At 40.2% G+C, this 17,989-nt stretch overlaps 1 protein-coding gene across 1 annotated transcript; it reads right to left on the reverse strand.

Annotated features, from left to right (window-relative positions):
• Nucleotides 1-9,741: 9,741 nt before the first annotated feature.
• On the reverse strand, nucleotides 9,742-12,170 carry tbxta (T-box transcription factor Ta). Its single transcript, XM_085446114.1, has 8 exons — nucleotides 11,986-12,170; nucleotides 11,455-11,719; nucleotides 11,007-11,141; nucleotides 10,836-10,897; nucleotides 10,688-10,749; nucleotides 10,401-10,574; nucleotides 10,188-10,311; nucleotides 9,742-10,094 (listed from the first exon to the last, which is right to left on the reverse strand). Exons 1-8 carry the CDS (start codon nucleotides 12,168-12,170, stop codon nucleotides 9,836-9,838), a joined length of 1,266 nt encoding a protein of 421 aa, XP_085302240.1. The 3' UTR covers nucleotides 9,742-9,835.
• Between the last annotated feature and the right edge of the window lie 5,819 nt (nucleotides 12,171-17,989).

Consider the following 17,989-nt stretch of genomic DNA (forward strand, 5'->3'; position numbering starts at 1 on the left):
AGGAGCGCTATCAAAGGCGTTAAGAGTGTTAGGTAGTTTTTGAATAGAGGACAAATCCTATCAATCTGATAGGAAACAGAAGAAGATGGCACGTTAGATTTTAGCTTTAACTGTTACAACAGAGTCACTAAATAGTTAAAATCTTAATTCTGAGGTAACGGTGAATAAGGGCAGGTGTAGCCAATTACATGCAAGGTTTTTTAATAATAAAATGTTTTAAAGTTAGCTTTATTCTACCCCATTATACTTGTAGTAAATGACACATAAATATCGACTATATCTGTGACCACATACTGATTAATGAACCGGGAATTCACACTGTGATGAAAAGGTAGAGAATTCTTTAAATAAATGATTCAGTCAATGCTCATATTTGTTTGTTGTTTGCAGCCGGTGCAAAAATAAGCGTCTGTGTGCTTGAGCTAAAAAATGTTTAAAAATCAACTCTTTCATCTTGTAAGATAAAATAATTGGACTGGCTCTTATATTGCATTTTATTCACGATGCCTCACTCACACAAGCAACTTTTTTTCTGTGCTGACGTGCTGTCTAACATTCTCACGTTCACACTCGGATGGATGCATCAGAGAGCAACTTGGGGTCAGTATCTTACCCACGGGTATTCGGCATGCAGACTGGAGCAGCCATATATACATATAATTATTCTAACTAAACTCCCTGAGTATTAGATGACCTGCTCTCTGCTGAGCTACAGCCACCCTAATTATATTCTGAGTGATTGTGTTTGCAAGTTCTGATCAGTTACAGATGTTACAGAGCAGCTAAAAAAAAGTGTTTCCACTCTTGTGTCTCTGAACTGCAGCAATCCATCATCTAACCAATCTGCCAAGTTGCACTTCTGAAGTTGTTGGGATGCAAACGGTGCTGCTGATAGCAGTGAGCAATAATTAAACATATTAAATGCATTCATTAAACCACATTGCTCTCTGAGGACTATTAGCCAGGCTATAACCAACAAGTCAAAGGCAGGCTGTCTTACTGAGACCACGCTGGATATCATGCGCCTCTGCTAAATGTTCCTTCCCTCAGGACCAGTTTGCTTACAAGACTCTTCAGCTTGTGTGACTGTCCACAGCTAACTGGACTGGGCTGTCAGGATGGTGAGAGGCTGTCAATATCACTACAGCTACCAGAGGGAACATACATTAGCTTATGCTGGTTAGCAGCTCCTCCTAATGTGTGAAATAGCTCATGTAGTTCAAAAACACTGTGCAGTCAGCAGCCTCATCAGGCCTGCTGTCTGCGGACCACAGGTAACTATGTCGGAGCTTACATTTTTGTCAGTATTTTTCCTGCAAGCTCGGTGCCCTGTAGGAAAATTACAGGGCGCTGGGCTTTCATTTATTCTGTCACGGCTGTCCAATGGTTGACTGGATGGTGTTAAAGTAGCAATCACAAAATCACAAAGTGGCCAGCTTGAATTACAAAGCACCAGGCTTGTTTAACACTTACACCAACTGTGATAACCTTTTCAGCTTTGAGGCTGATTGAAGAGAACTTTAGACAAGTTAAATAGTTTTTGGTAACTAGACCTCCTCATTATTAATAACAGTCAAATATTCATTTGTGCTTTAAATGCCATTTTTATTCTGTTCCCAGCTTTATGTCTCCACTCTCTCCATTGTTAGTTTACACCCTGACATAGTAGCAGGTTGAATTCGATTGGTGCCATATATTTTAGTGAGAAATGTCTCTCTTCTTCTTTCTATCTAAGCCAAGTGACGTCTGAGCTCAGTCAAACTATAGACGAAGAAGAAGAAACATAATTAATCTGGAAAGCTCACTGTGACCAGTGAAGTGTGGGATTCACAAAGCTTCAGGTCACTTTGGTCGCTGGCCAGGTCCCAGTTTTTATTATTGAAAATTTGTATTACACCTATTTGCACTGGATTCACCAATCAAATTTTTAAAAATGAAGCCTATATAATACAGTGCGGTCTATTAATCAGCTGCCAGAGCTCATAATTGTATGAAAATTATTATTATCCTGATTCATTTACATATTTTTGCCTCTGCTTGTCTTTGTATATTCAATATTTATATAAATATATATTAAATATTAGCATTTTAGTTTTTGAAGTAGCTCCATCCTGGTCAAAGAAAGTCACCCTGAAGCCTGATGGGATTGTGGTTGGGTGGGGCGGCGGTAGGACTGTGCAGGGGCTGAGGGCACGGAGGAGCCAGAATCTGCTCAGCTGACAGCAATGTCTCACCAAGGTACCAGAATTTCTTCATTAACAAAGACACACAGACATCAGAGGGACGGGGTTGGGGTTCTGGGGTGGGCGAGGCGGGCGTTCTGCAAACACACCTCCTCACCGCTGCACTGACTCGCTGTTCCAGACTTGGCGACTTGTTTTTTTGGCAGCAGCCTCTCGTAAATCACCCACAAGGCCCGTAGCACAATGTGACTCACCGTTGTAGTCATGGTGTTTGTGAGCACTGTTTCACCTTCTTCCGTAAGGCTAATTGGTGGAATTATTCCTGGAAGTGGAGGATGGATATGTGAGGGTACACCAGGACAAAGATTGGATGGGATTAGGAGAGGCTGTCAGATTTTGATGCTCATGGTGCATTCATAGATGATAAAAACAAGTTTGACTTTGCCTCTTGTCTGCATCCAGCTTCTTTCTGATAAATCTTAGTTGGATCAGACTCTACACGAATAAAACCTTATAATCAAGATAAGATAAGATAAGATAGAACTTTATTAATCCCTCGGGTGGGTTCCTCTGGGAAATTCGATTTCCAAAAAAGCACAGCACTGACAGAAGTTACAGATTATTAGACCTCTCCGAGCCAATCCAGCATGTGGATGTGTTACTTAGAGTTCTCCATCCTCCACACCTGGGTGCTGAGCACACTCTGTAAAGCGTATTTGGAGCACACACTTCCAGGGACGGCGAGGAGGCTGATGTGCAAAGTCAAACTCCAATTGTCAATTAGCAAAGGCCAACACAGGCTGCAGGCTCGGGTGTACAGAGCAGATCAGCCATCGTGGAGGACAAAGGCTTCAGTCAGCAGAGGGTCCTCTGGCCAACACACACACACAAACACACACACCTTAACTGAGAAGGCAGAGAGGGCCACTGAGCCCAGCAGGACCTGTTTACCACTCAGACTGAGCAAAGACCAACAGCAAACATCCTCCAACTGCTCATAAACACACAGACACACACACACTGAAGATGAAAATAAGGGTGCAGTGAATTTTTGCTATTTTTTTATTTGTTTGTTTAATTTGTTTTGTTTGAAAATATATAAATACTGTACACAGATAAGAGTCAGAGTGTGTTTCATGCTAGTGTTGCCAAATATAACCATAAATCCTCACAAAATGTCTGTTTTTTACTGCTCCAGTGAGAAAAATGTCTAAAAACATGTCAAAGTGTCAAATGACATTTTGACAAAGCTAATTTACAGCTTTATAAATCAATATGATCTGTTGCATATACTAAAGTCGGCTTAAACATGTATGCATTCTGTCCAGGAAGTGGCTCGTTGTGTCTCACCTGAAGAGAAATATCACCTGATCCTGTAGCGCTACAGTCTTTTAATGTCTTTTACCTTCTTTCTTTGGTTTTCCGACTCCACCAGCTCAGCTTCTCCAGATGTCTGATCACCTGCTGCTGGAATATAACATATTTATAAGACCAGTAAAGTTCTTGTCTCCTCTAGGAGCTTACTTTACACTTTTAGCCCATTCCAATGTGGCTGATAGGCAACTTGATGATGTCATAATATATTGTGCATAACTATAAACTGTCAAATAAAAATTATACAATGCCTTTCTTAGATGTTATAGGTGCATAAAGGTATGAAACATCTAATTTTAGCACGTTGCTCGGTAATTGCAAGGCAACATAATGAGATTTGATACAGATGAGAACCTTCAGAGACCTAAGATGTGCTAAGTTTGGTTGCTCAGTTCCTGATCGTTCCTGAAAGTTCACGGTCAAAGAAACAAACAAACACACAGAAACACAGATATTGTGTATTCATGGACACAGCGTAGGAGGATGTGCAAAGGCTTGGAGGACTGTTATTATTATTAATTTTATTAGTAATAGTTGTAGTGGTAGTAAAATTAGTATTAGTCGTAGTATTAAATCCTTCATTTAAAAATCAGTCAATGAAATGAAATCTGTATTTTCTTTCAAGAGAGCTCTGTGTACAACAAATACAGCTTTAAAATAGATAATACAATAAATACACAATAGATTTTCAGTATTAAGGAAATGTTCAAGAAGTATTTGTGATCATAAACATAACCCTTTAAATACTATAATGAAATAAGAGAAAACAGCTTTATATGTTTGTAGCTTGTTAAATTTGTAGGCAGCAGAATCACTGAACTCAGTTCCTCTAAGTTCAGTGTAAATGAGAAGTGCAGCTAATGTGAGAGTGTGTGTTTAAATAAAATAAGAGAGCAGGATTAAGTGGGCATTTATGAAATATAGCCAAGAGATGAAGATGCATGAACGTAAATAATCTACTGCAGACAGTAAACTTTGTAACAGTTTTATGCGTACGTATACAGAAGTCAAATTTGATCTGGATTTATTTCCACACTTCATATTATATGAGAGCTGCTGCTATGACAACTCAATTTCCCTCTGCGATGAATAAAGTCTCTCTGATTCTGAGTCTGGCATCAGGTATTTCAGATACACAACTTAAGTTCTGTGACCTTGAAGTATTTGAATATGGACGGAAAGCTGGATCATTTCTAAATAGCATTCATGCCGTTACATCTAAATGATATTGACTTCTACAAACAAAAAAATTATCTATCTTGTCTTTAAAAAAGCAAAGGTGACATTTATGGTATGTACCAAAAACCGTCTATACATTATTGGGTATTATTTATGTATTGCTTTATAAGAAAGCCCTCCACAAAGCCAGAACATCTTACTATTCGTCACTGATTGAAGAAAATAAGAACAACCCCAGATTTCTCTTCAGCACTGTAGCCAGGCTGACAAACAGTCAGAGCTCTATTGAGCCAACCAATACAATTTTAATCATTAGAGAAAAAATTACCAGTAATCATCCCACAGATGTAATATTATCTACAGCTACTCTTAGTACCATTGATGTTAAGTTAGACTCTTTTTCTCCAATTGATCTTCCTGAGTTAACTTCAGTAATTACTTCCTCCAAGCCATCAACATGTCTTTTAGACCCCATTCCTACAAAACTGCTCAAAGAAGTCCTGCCATTAATTAATTCTTCGATCTTAAATATGATCAACCTATCTCTAATGATCAGCTATGTACCACAGGCTTGAAGGCCTAGCTGTAGTTAAACCTTTACTCAAAAAGCCATCTCTAGACCCAGCAGTCTTAGCTAATTATAGGCCAATCTCCAACCTTCCTTTCATATCAAAAATCCTTGAAAGAGTAGTTGTCAAACAGCTAACAGATCATCTGCAGAGGAATGGTTTATTTGAAGAGTTTCAGTCAGGTTTCAGAGCTCATCACAGCACAGAAACAGCTTTAGTGAAGGTTACAAATGATCTTCTTATGGCCTCTGACAGTGGACTCATCTCTGTGCTTGTCCTGCTAGACCTCAGTGCAGCATTCGATACTGTCGACCATGATATCCTATTAGAGCGATTAGAACATGCTGTAGGTATTACAGGTACTGCACTGCAGTGGTTTGTATCATATCTATCTAATAGACTCCAATTTGTTTATGTAAATGGAGAGTCCTCTTCACACACTGAGGTTAATTATGGAGTTCCACAGGGTTCAATGCTAGGACCAATTCTGTTTACATTATACATGCTTCCCTTAGGCAGCATCATTAGAAGACATAGCATACATTTTCACTGCTATGCTGATGACACCCAGCTCTATCTGTCCATGAAGCCAGATAGCACACACCAATTAGTTAAACTGCAGGAATGTCTTAAAGACATAAAGACCTGGATGGCCGCTTACTTTCTGCTTCTTAATTCAGATAAAACTGAGGTTATTGTACTCGGCCCTGAAAATCTTAGAAATATGTTATCTAACCAGATTCTTACTCTGGATGGCATTACCTTGGCCCCCACTAACGCTGTGAGGAACCTTGGAGTCATTTTTGACCAGGACATGTCCTTCAATGCACATATTAAACAAATATGTAAGACTGCTTTCTTCCATTTGCGCAACATCTCTAAAGTTAGAAATATCCTGTCTCAGAGTGACGCTGAACAACTAGTTCATGCATTTATTACTTCCAGGCTGGACGACTGTAATTCATTATTATCAGGATGTCCAAAAAACTCACTGAAAAGCCTTCAGCTAATCCAAAATGCTGCAGCAAGAGTCCTGACAGGGACTAGAAAGAGAGAGCATATTTCTCCTGTTTTGGCTTCCCTTCATTGGCTTCCTGTTAAATCCAGAATTGAATTCAAAATCCTGCTCCTCACATACAAGGTCTTAAATAATCAGGGCCCATCTTATCTTAATGACCTTGTAGTACCATATCACCCTATTAGAGCACTTCACTCTCGCTCTGCAGGCCTACTTGTTGTTCCTAGAGTATTTAAAAGTAGAATGGGAGGCAGAGCCTTCAGTTTTCAGGCCCCTCTTCTGGGGAACCAGCTTCCAGTTTGGATTCGGGAGACAGACACTATCTCTACTTTCAAGATTAAGCTTAAAACTTTCCTTTTTGCTAAAGCATATAGTTAGGGCTGGACCAGGTGACCCTGAATCCTCCCTTAGTTATGCTGCAATAGACGTAGGCTGCCGGGGATTCCCATGATGCATTGAGTTTTTCCTTTCCAGTCACCTTTCTCACTCACTATGTGTTAATAGACCTCTCTGCATTGAATCATATCTGTTATTAACCTCTGTCTTTCTTCCACAGCATGTCTTTTATCCTGTTTTCCTTCTCTCACCCCAACCGGTCGCAGCAGATGGCCCCGCCCCTCCCTGAGCCTGGTTCTGCCGGAGGTTTCTTCCTGTTAAAAGGGAGTTTTTCCTTCCCACCGTCGCCAAAGTGCTTGCTCATAGGGGGTCATATGATTGTTGGGTTTTTCTCTGTCTCTATGAAGCGCCTTGAGGCGACTTTTGTTGTGATTTGGCGCTATATAAATAAAATTGAATTGAATTGAATTCAAGTATAAATAATAAAATTGGAAAAAGTCCATCTGTGTCCATTTGTTGCATGCAGTAAGCCCGTATGGCCCTGGATTTGGAACAGCAGTAAAGTGGAGGGTTGGGAGACATCAACATTTTATGACAGGACCTTTGCTGCTGCGATCTGCCCCACCAGCTGTGGGTCACATTGCTGCTTCATTGCTGTTTGCCTGTGGCCCCGTGACCCGCCAGCCTTCATTTGCACCTCGGTGAGGACCACTCCATCACTGTACTGTGGCCAAAACCTCCATGGGCCTGACACACACACGCACGCACACACACACACACACGCACACACACACACCACTGACATGAGTGTGCAAGCCCCTCGAACCTGGAATTGGGTTGATTCAACCAGAAACCTGAATCATAATTGGTTTTCTTGTGTGAGTTCACTGAAGCTGTAATTGTTTTTCTTCTTTCTGTTCTTCTTCTTCTTTTTTAATTTACACTCTGATGTAAGCTGTGGTCCCAGCTGTTATTCAGATCCAGTTTTCCAGTTATTGTTAATTTTGAGACTCTCTGTATATAATTTTATACATAAAATACTTTTGAGTATTTACTCAATTATGGAAATTTAACAAACTGCTTATTGTTTATAAACACAAATTCATTCACTATGTGAATAATTTATAAACTATGAAAGCCGTTTTTTCATTTACAGTTACCCACCTTTGTGGGATCAACTGACGATAGTGCACAATGCACATTATTATAACATGATGGTTCAGATTATGCTGCCAAATGAAAAGCTTGGTACAGTGAATAGATTCTGGTTTTGTTCCACCGTGTCCCTGCTAGTATTACATAGCTAACTTTGAATGAATGGTTCCATTAATTAGCATATCCCAGTGTATTTCATTCAGGTGTTAGCATATTGGGTCCATGTTCTTTGACTTTCCTCGCATGCAGTTCTGAACGTGCTAACTGTACGTCGCACATTGATGCAGATTATGACAAAAGGGTGCCAGTGATGGTAAATACCCCTTATAAATTTCTGAAATTGGACCATCAAGTCATCATTTCAGTCACGCCAGAGAAGCCACATTCACTTTTAGTACAAGCATGTGGTCGGTGATATTTAAAGAGAGGTTGTGTTGCAGGGCCAAAGGTTTAAAGTTGAGGGCAAAGCGACACAAAGTTACACCTCAAGAACAAAACCTGTAGGGTCTAAAATAAGAACAGGTGTTTGGTACATTAGGAAAGTGTTTCTGTTAATTAAACCAGTGTTTTAATCAATCACTGTAATGAACAATAAAAAAGCAATTCAGCCAATGGCACTTGTTTGGTTTATGTAGTTTACATAAACCAAACATAAGCCTGGTTTATGTTTGGTTTATGGTTTACATAAGCCTCCTAGGACCTGACGTCCACATATGTGGACATCACATTTTGGGTTGTCTAGACCAAAATACTAAATTTTGCTCTACAAGGGCCTGATATCCACTTACAAGGACATTATATTGCCACTGGTCTATTGAAATTTAAAGCGAATGTCCTCATATGTGGATCTCATTTTTCTCAGAAACAAAAATCAGGTAAAAAAAATAAATAAATACATGAAAAAATTCATGTAATTCTTTGTTTTTACATTCATTAGGTCCCAATCAGCCCAAATAGCCAAGAGAAATTAAAAATGCAGCCATTGAAAGAGTTTGCATCTTAGGATTTGTTCATAGTCTTCTCTCTGTGCTGAAATGTGAATCTGAATATATATATTATATTGTTTTACATTAACATGAGGTGCCAAGAATACAAAAGGAAGAAATATTTGAGAAAACAAACATTTATAATTTATTATTAAATGACATAAATAAAACTCAAGAGAGTTCACCAGATACAAATAAGATAGATTTATATATACAGACTCTTGTGTAGGGGGCATCTTTTTATTCCCTTACAAGATGTAGAAGAGAAGGCACATGTCGCTCAGTCTGAACACAGAACATTTATATTGGACTCACAAAAGGCACATTTATATGAAAAAACACAGGACATTAATTTATTCTATATACACTCATATACACATTAATATTAGCAGAACCTTTCCTCTTATACAGTTAATAATAAAAGTGAAACGACTGAAGAAGTCACTGGGATGAGTGACGAAACCTTTGCAACGCTCCATCCAGATGAAGGGATACAAGTTTGGGAGATTTCCTTACCTGGATGATTAGCGTGCATCAAGATACTCTTCAGTTCACTTTAGCTGTGTGATGTCAGCAAGGTGGTGATGCAGCACAACCATGTAACAAATATGAAATAAGCATAGAGGATTTACTAAGAGCAATAATTTCTGTCTGTGCAGCTATTCTAAAGCTTATCTCTTAGAGGGAAACTGATTGTCTTCAATTTCAAAGTTCTCTCAGCTTTATTCAAGTCATCTTGTTCAAATATCTCTAGGGGTGGGCAATTATTATTTCCCAATGAGCTGGATTAGAAACTGGGACTGTTGTGGAGAGCCGCACTCTATACGCAAATCGGTGTGGCTCTCCACAACAGTCCCAGTTTCTCATGTGGCTCCTTGGGGAAATTATATGCCCTCCTCTGCTCTAAGCTGTTTCACAAAATCCTTTTAGACGTGGTGAAATTTCCACATATTCTCCAGGAGCTGCGTTCATGTCTGTGGTCCTACTCCAAATCCCTCCGACCCCTGTAGACGATGGCCAGGTAGCTTCAGCTGCTCAGTAGGTCTGAGCTACAGGCGTCCAGCTAGCAGTCAGCCTGGCAATGGAACTCTCAAACTGGGCTTCCCCGACCCCAACCTCACCCAGGCTGGGGTCGTACATTGGGGAAGGTGAGGAGACAGGCAGCGAGGAGGTCAGGCCTGTGTATGAAGAGCCCCTAAGGAACTGGGAGGTCAGACCTCCAGGTATGGAGCCCGAAGCCGAGCCTGAAGGGGTGAGCGTGGTGCCAGCTACTGACCAGAGGCTAGGGTACTGACTGTGGACCAGAGAAAGAAGAGGGTTGGAGTGACTTATTGCTTCAGTGCTAATTTCCCAGCCTAAAGTGCAGCATAAAACCAAATAAGCTCACCTAGAATTGGATGTGGAGTTGGTGGTGTGGGACAGAGTGCCCATGCCTGTGGAGTTGGGGATCTGAAGAGCAGACCAGCTGTCATGAGTTGGCAGAGTCCCTGAAGTGTTGTCCATGTAGTTATCTGAAATTAAAATTAATGCACCACAAATCAAATTCCAGTTCTTCCATTTATTTATTTCATCAATATAGTACGTTGACTAGGAGTCTTACTTGTACTGGTGGTGCGGTGGGGGTAGTGGCTGGGGTACGGGGCCGCTCTGTGGCTCCTCAGGCTGGAGTAGCGCTCGCAGTAGGATCCAGAAGAGTGGCCTGTTGTGCTGCTGAACTGAGGGGGGCTACTGCTGGGGCAGATGGGACTCTGGCCTGGAATGAACCAACCTCCAACTGTGGAGGAAAAACGTGTACAACTGAGTCACGCATGGAAGCTGTCAGAATTAAAATATATACATGTAACAACCAGCATCAGCCTTGATGCAAAGATGCCATCCAGTACTCACGTTGAGAATATCCAGACTGTTGACTGTCCGTGCTATGATCGGACACTTCTTTATGGTCACTCCTGCAATCAAAAAGACAGGATTAGATGCTACATGAGAGCATGCTAACTTGACTCATTGAGGAGTAAGCTGAGTTCTCGGCCTTAACCTCTCCTTGGCATCCAGGAAGGCTTTAGCAAAGGGATTGTGCTTTATCTTCAGAGCTGTGATCTGAAAGAAGCAAACGGCTGTTAGCATTTCAGTCAATATGTAAAACACGTAAGCACTGATAACAGTTTCAGATGGAGATTTATCCTCAGGCTACTCTAACACCACTGACCTCCTCATTTTGATAAGCAGTGACTGCAATGAACTGTGTTTCTGGGAAGGACTGGCTGCTGATCATCTTCTGGATGCCTCCCACCTTCACGATGTGTATCCTCGGCTCATATTTGTGCAGAGAATTCAGCATGATCTGTAAAGGAACTGATGTCACTATTTCATCTTTTTTGCACTCAAGAGAAGACAACAAATGATGTCAAGTGAAAGTAATAACATTCACTGAATTACGTATATTAAAACAAATCATCTACATTATGATGCCATGAAATAACTCCAGAGTAATCCAACATTCTGACAAAAGCACTAAACTCCATTTTGGTGTGTCTAAACCAGAACATCATTAAATCTTTAAACATATCCTATGATTGTTTCTTAAAAGAAAAGTTTTGTTTTTTTAAGTTACTGTTATTGTAACTAATAATTTTAGCTGTGCGTTTCTCTCTCACCTGACCGCCGCCGTTAAGTTTATTGGAGAGTTTGACTTTGCTGAAGGACACCGGCGCTTTCATCCAGTGCGCTCCGAAGTTTGGGGAATCCGGATGGATGTAGACGCAGCTCGGGCTCTGGGGTTCCGGTTTGCCTCCGGGAACCCACTCCCCGTTCACGTACTTCCAGCGGTTATTGTCTGCGGCGACGAAATCCAGCAGTACCGAGTACATGGCGTTTGGGTCCAGACCTGTTACGCTGGCCCTCAGAACCGGAAACATTCTCCTGAAAAAAGAAAAATAAGAATTTATGTGGTTTGTGAATTTACAGTTTACAGAAACACAAGTTTAATTAACATCTTTTAAACCTGCAAAGGCCTCCGAAACAACACAAACAGCGCTCCCGTGCTGACGTGTCAGATTTAAAATCGTGTTTTTATACATTTTCAATTTAATTTCAAATTTGCAAACACATTTAAAACGCCGCGCGTAAAATGCGCCCGGCCCCGTTCCCACAGAACACCACCAGGTCTCCCCACACGCTGGGCCTACCTTCCCGTCTTGGTGACAATCATCTCGTTGGTCAATTCTTTAAACTTGTTCCATAAGTCTGCGTCCTCCAGCGTCAGTTTAATATCCCTCTCGGACGCGTCTCCCTTCTCGCTGCCCTTCTGGAACTCGCTCTCCACGGCGCTGAGGAGATGTTCCAGACGCTGGTCAGGGTTGGAAGAAGTCATATTTCCAAGGTGTGTCAACAGACCTAAATCCGAAGGGAAGGGTCTCAAAGACTGCGAGACAGGCCCGAGTAGATATTGGTTTCTATACCTCCAGGCCTCCTCATTTAAGGGCCCTCAGGGACCTCATGGGGATGTGGGGCGTGGTTTATTAGCGGACTTCTCCGTCTCTAAACGCCGCCCCACTTCACACCGAACTTCTTTATAATTTATCAGTTTCTTTTCTTTCTTGTGAAAGAGAAACACGTGAAACACATATTTCTTTCAACCAAAGTCCACGTAAAAAATCTATTTATTAAATTTATTGGATCATCGAATTCAACGAAATAACTCCGCTGTCAGAAAAGAAAAACTTAATGGGTAAAGTTTGGTATTTTTACTTTAACCCCCAAAAATATCTTGCAGCTTGTTGCAGCTGAAGCCTTACACATTCAAAGCTGTGCATGCAAAACAAAAGAAGGGAAGCGAGGAGAGGGAGCCGTGCCTTTGAACTCAGTTGCATATTTGCAAATAGTGCTAATCTTTTGTTGTCTCAAATCCACATGGGGACCGGTGTTTACTGAGTGAGGACCATTAGGGGAGACTCTGCGCTGCTGTCGTGCAAAAGTGTGGATGGCCCAACAAGTGATGCCTGAATTTGCATAATGGGCCGTGGAAACTCTTTTCATGGCAGTGATATTAAATATTTCAGAAGGCCTAGATGTTAAATACTTATTTAATAAACACTGTGTAATGTATTTTAAACCACAAGATTTACACCCAACGCAAAATTTGAGCACAAAAATGGGGAAAAGGTAATTAAGTTAGTGCAGTTTTAGAATTGCTCCTTTACTTTTGTTTTTCTGTTCTGACATACATGGAGTCAAACTGTGCATGGAAGAGAGAGAGAGTGAGCGCGAGATAACAACAAACAAACAAAAAAACAGGAAATAATTATAGATGGTCTCCACTATTTTCATTCTAATTGTATTTCTGTTAATTAGAAAGTTTTTTTAAACTCAGTATTAATATTATAGCATTATAGCAAAATTATACGTGTGCTGCTATGATGCAATGGGTGCCATAAAATTGTTAAACAACAAGACATCGTTCTGATTTTTTTTTTACACTAAATACAGTTAAATCAGAAAAAAATTAACAATCGTTTTAATGAGAATCAAAATAATATTTTAGTTATACGACATAAAAAGATGCACCACGCAGTTGTACTACATGCACATTGTTAACCCTCTAATGCCTGAACCATGAAATAATAAACATTACAGCTGGAAAATGATTTATTAAACTTCTGACACATGTTTTTAAAAATTAATGTTAATTTGCATGCGTTTTGATTTGTATCATATTTTATTTATTTTTTATTCACGTTTTATTATTTATTTATTCATGCAATTTGTTTAGTATTTGGGGGGGGGGGGAATTAGAGAGAATAGAGAAATCTAAAAAAAAAACTCACAAAAACTGTACAAACCAAATATGATGAACTGGGCATTAAGAGGTTAAGTATTATAATCTCTGCTGTGTAATAATATAATACGAAAAAGCCGTACTTATACTTATACTGGTTTATTTTTGCCACTTTTCTGTGTCTGTGTCTGTGGCTTTCAATGGTGGGAAAGTGAAACAGATTACTCAATGCATGATCTGAGGTACTTTAGTACTAAATGAGGTATTTTCTCTGTAAAAATGCAACAATTCACGTTTACAGAACAGAAGCTTGAAATTAAACAGTGAACAATGTCATTAAGGTCAGGTTCAAAATGTTTGTTTCATTTTGTTGACACACTAGTCTCAAAGGGTTTTACAGGTGTGTTTAGGACAGCTTTACATTTAGAAAATAACATCAACAGACAGATAAAGCTGACTGTCTCAGTGCTGTAAGGATCACAGGTGAATCAAATAAATGACCTCAGTGAAGAGGCAAGAACAAAACTGGAACGTTTGATGTTTTGTTTTTAAAAACACATTTTAAGAAAATGTTTTTTACTGTACTGTCAGCTTGGATCGATATTCCCATAAACTTACACTGAAATTATTTTTTCAATTGCATTTGCAGCTAAGCATACAAATGATATATTAGCTAATTAAAAAAAAACAATAATTTGCATAAAGATCCAAAAGCAACTGAAGCGAAACAAAAAAAAGTGTTTTATCTTTAGTATTTGAGGTGTGAGGAAAAACCTATGGTAACAGTTTCTAACATATAAAATAATAAAACACAGTTGATTGCTGTAGAGCTCAGCCTTTTGGGGTTTTTCTTTTCGTTTGTTTCTTCATTGCCTCTGAGTCCTCAGTCTGTGATGTACTTGGAATTGAGTGAGGGCTTTGGAGTGTGACTCCACTTTACTACACCACTTCCTCCAGTTCTACAGAGGCCATAAATGTAAAGGGGTTCTCTCACACCTTTCCATCCCGTATCATTCAACAGTCGCTTTCTTTTTATTTCAGAAGGCTGATAGAAAGACACAGAGAGCGTTAAAAAGAGGCTGCATACAGAACAGATCCCCCACCGACCGGGCCTTCGGGCTCCGCTAACCCCCTTCAGACACACACACGTCACAGGGAGCCGCCTAATTAAGATTTCATTTGACAAGCGTCGTGTGTGAGCGTTCTGTAGCAGCACCAGAACACGCAGTTGTCATGTGTTGCCCAGTGAGAAGGTGGATACATAAAACAAGACGAAAACATCCTCCCCGGGTGACGGGCAGAGTGTGGATGAGGAGCAGGTGAGCAAACGTCTGCTCCAAGATATGAAGTTTGCTTGAAAAGTTACCTGAGGTTTCTCACCGCTTTTCTCTCTCTAAACACACACACACACACACACACACACACACACACACACACACACACACACACACACACACACTGTGCAGCGCAGACAGCTGAGGGTTAACTGATTCAGGCCTTGCTCTGGCATCAGCACACACTCACCTAGGTGAGAAATATTACAGAGGTCTGGTGCTTCACAAAGAGACAGTTATATGGATGCATATTTTCCAGAGGACTGCACTGGCCTAAAGAAGTAAACACAGGCAGGCATATGAGTCAGCTCTGGGAAGAGAAAACATACAGTGTCCTTCTTTATCTCTCTTTGTCTCTCTCATATACAAATACATAAAATGTTTTTTGTTTGTTTGTTATGGGGGTGGGGTGTTCTGTGACTGGTCAGAGGGCAAAAGAGTGCAGCTGTGATAGATGTTGTAATCCCAACAAACAGCAACATTAGAAAGAATGAGCACAAGATAATTAAGCTGTACCACAGGCTGAAGGCACAACTGAGCCAGATGTGGAAGGTAAGAACCAACGTGGTCTGTAGGAGTTGTTCCAGCAGAACTCAGGCACAACCTCAAAGGTCTCTGTCCAGAAGAGCGCAGTCCCAGGAACAGCTGAGATACTGCACAGAACCCTCAAACTCTCAGGCCTCTGGCAGACGACCTGAACTTGATAAAAACACATATACCACTCCCAGGGGGCAGTGAGCAGTATACATGTATATCTACCATAGATAGATTGCTTAAAACAAGCAGAATTGTTCTTAATTGTGAACACTGTTAAATTGTCCTTCTGCTTCTGGATTAGTGTGAGTATTTGACATGATGCTGGGTTATGTGCCATGTTCTGGGAAAAATCTTCCAAGATTTTACCTGTTTCTATTGTGACTGGCACTATGGCAACAGCATCAGCTACTTATGTAGTCATGTCACAGCCTTTAGAAAGATTCATCAAGTCTAAACCAGCCATGAGGTTGAGGCAGCAAAACGTCTTATTATATTAACTTAACTGATAAAGTTTTTCCACATGTGGAAAATATAGTCACATACTTAAAGCTGGTCCAGATGCATAAAGCTGTAAAAAGCTGGAACAAACTAGTTTAATCAATTTGTTTGAGTAACTGTTTGAGTAACGTGTCCTTTCTGTGTAAAACTGAAAGCACAATGCTGCTCAATACATAAATAAATAAAGTGAAAACAAATATATTTGATTTTCTTTTTGGAAAATTTTAATAGTATAAAGTAGTACAGACTGTCGATACTGTACCTAAGTAAAGTGCAGTGCATCTATACTACAAAACCTAAGTGTGATGCATTTTTTTTGGTGCACAGCAAAATAAATTCTTACTCTGATAACCAACACAGCACAGCGTGCACAGACAATAATTTAATGGCAGCAACTAAAATGATCAATAATAAGATTAAAAGGAAGTAATTAAAGCTACAAATCATAAAAACTGGGCCTTTAGTAGATCTAACTGAACAGAGACACAGAATGAAATGTGTCTCAGTCCTCAGTGAGAGTTTATTAACTTGGGATGAATTATCCGTTTTGTTTTTTTTATCTAGAGGTTTACAACACAATTCAATGCAGCATGATACTATATTTACAAAACGATACATTCAATGTGATGAATGCAACTATACGATATGACATAATACAATACCTACGATACAATACAATCCACTGATACAGTACAGTACAACTGAACATCCTACATTGGTGGAGTAGACTGAAACTCTGTGAACTTTATTATATTCACGTCTCTCTTTGATTTCCACTGTAGCGTTACAAAGACAGAAGAAAAAGCTGCAAGTAAGACAACTTCCAACTGCTGTTTCCTTAAACCTCAAACCAGCAAAGAGTGAGCAACCCCCCAGCACACAACCCCCCCCCCCCCCCCCCCCACACACACACACACACACACACACACTAGTCCCCTGCTATCTAGATGTGGATTGAGCCCTGAGCTCCGTCTGTCACTTTTGCGTTTCCACTTCAAGTTCAGGAAATCTAAACTTTCCTCTCCTAATCACCCGTCCCTTTGAAGGGGATAAAAAGAATTAGTGGGGACAGTAAATGTCCCCCTACCCCACTACCCTCCACCCCCAGCCTAGCCAGCCTTCATCTAGGTGCCCCAAAGTAGATCTTGAGACCTTTGGCATGCTAATGATAAGCGACTGAGCTTTGACACTACAGGAACTGACCCAACCGAATTTGAAGGAGAAGTGCTGACCACAGGAATCACAGTTTCTTATGGCTACATACTGAGCTTTTACATATCTGATAAACTAATAACTGATAAAGCCTGAAGTATTTCTTAATAAAATACTTTTTTGCCTTTTCCCAGATTAATCCTTCTTTTATATAATGAAAACACAAACAACTAGACGTGATTTCATTTGGGATTACGTTTCTTTAGGACACATTACATAAAAAATATCTGCAGGACGAGTCCTTCAACTTACAGCAGCAAGGAAAAAGAGCACACATACATTTTTCTATTTAATGATTTAGCAAACAGACTATTTGTAAAGTCTCAATGGCTAGTTTGATTTGAATCTTTACTGGAGCATTGACACAGCTGTTTACGCTGTCATGAATCTGCCATCCAAAGGAGAAACTTCATTCATTCATTCAAAATCAGAAATTTGGGGCCCCTCATCCAGGATTAACAAACAACAGAGTAAAATTTAGCAATCACACAGAGTTTTTTGCCCTTTCATTAACTTTCTAGAAATAAATCTTGTTAACATTTAAATGCGCTCAGTGATTTGGCTTGTTTCCAGCTCTACTCTGTCGAGTTATCAAGTGTATTTTTCAGCTCCAGCTGACAAGCAAGCAGATTTTCTTGAAGGTTCTCGAAGGTTTCTTTTCTCCAGCGTGATCGGGGTTGCTTGATGCAAATATGGGCAGCTGAGTTCAGCAGACACCAATGTGTGAAAAAACACAGTTAAATCTCCTTGCTGCAGCCCCCAGCTGTGTGCACATGCACCCACGGGCACACAAACACATAATACCAGCAGACTCTGTGTGAGGTTACGCTGTAG

Source organism: Copadichromis virginalis, linkage group LG22 (genome assembly GCF_057382275.1).
Source record: "Copadichromis virginalis isolate Kocher_CV1m ecotype Utaka linkage group LG22, C_Virginalis_male_GT1.1, whole genome shotgun sequence".
NCBI classification, from domain to species: domain Eukaryota; kingdom Metazoa; phylum Chordata; class Actinopteri; order Cichliformes; family Cichlidae; genus Copadichromis; species Copadichromis virginalis.

Excerpts from the sequence above, each read along its gene's own strand:
- tbxta (XM_085446114.1), bottom strand. The coding sequence starts at position 12,170 with ATGACTTCTTCCAACCCTGACCAGCGTCTGGAACATCTCCTCAGCGCC. Across the intron at positions 11,720-11,985 it reads ATTGTCACCAAGACGGGAAG|GAGAATGTTTCCGGTTCTGA; the intron begins GTAGGCCCAGCG and ends TTCTTTTTTCAG. Across the intron at positions 10,898-11,006 it reads CTGCTTATCAAAATGAGGAG|ATCACAGCTCTGAAGATAAA; the intron begins GTCAGTGGTGTT and ends TGCTTCTTTCAG.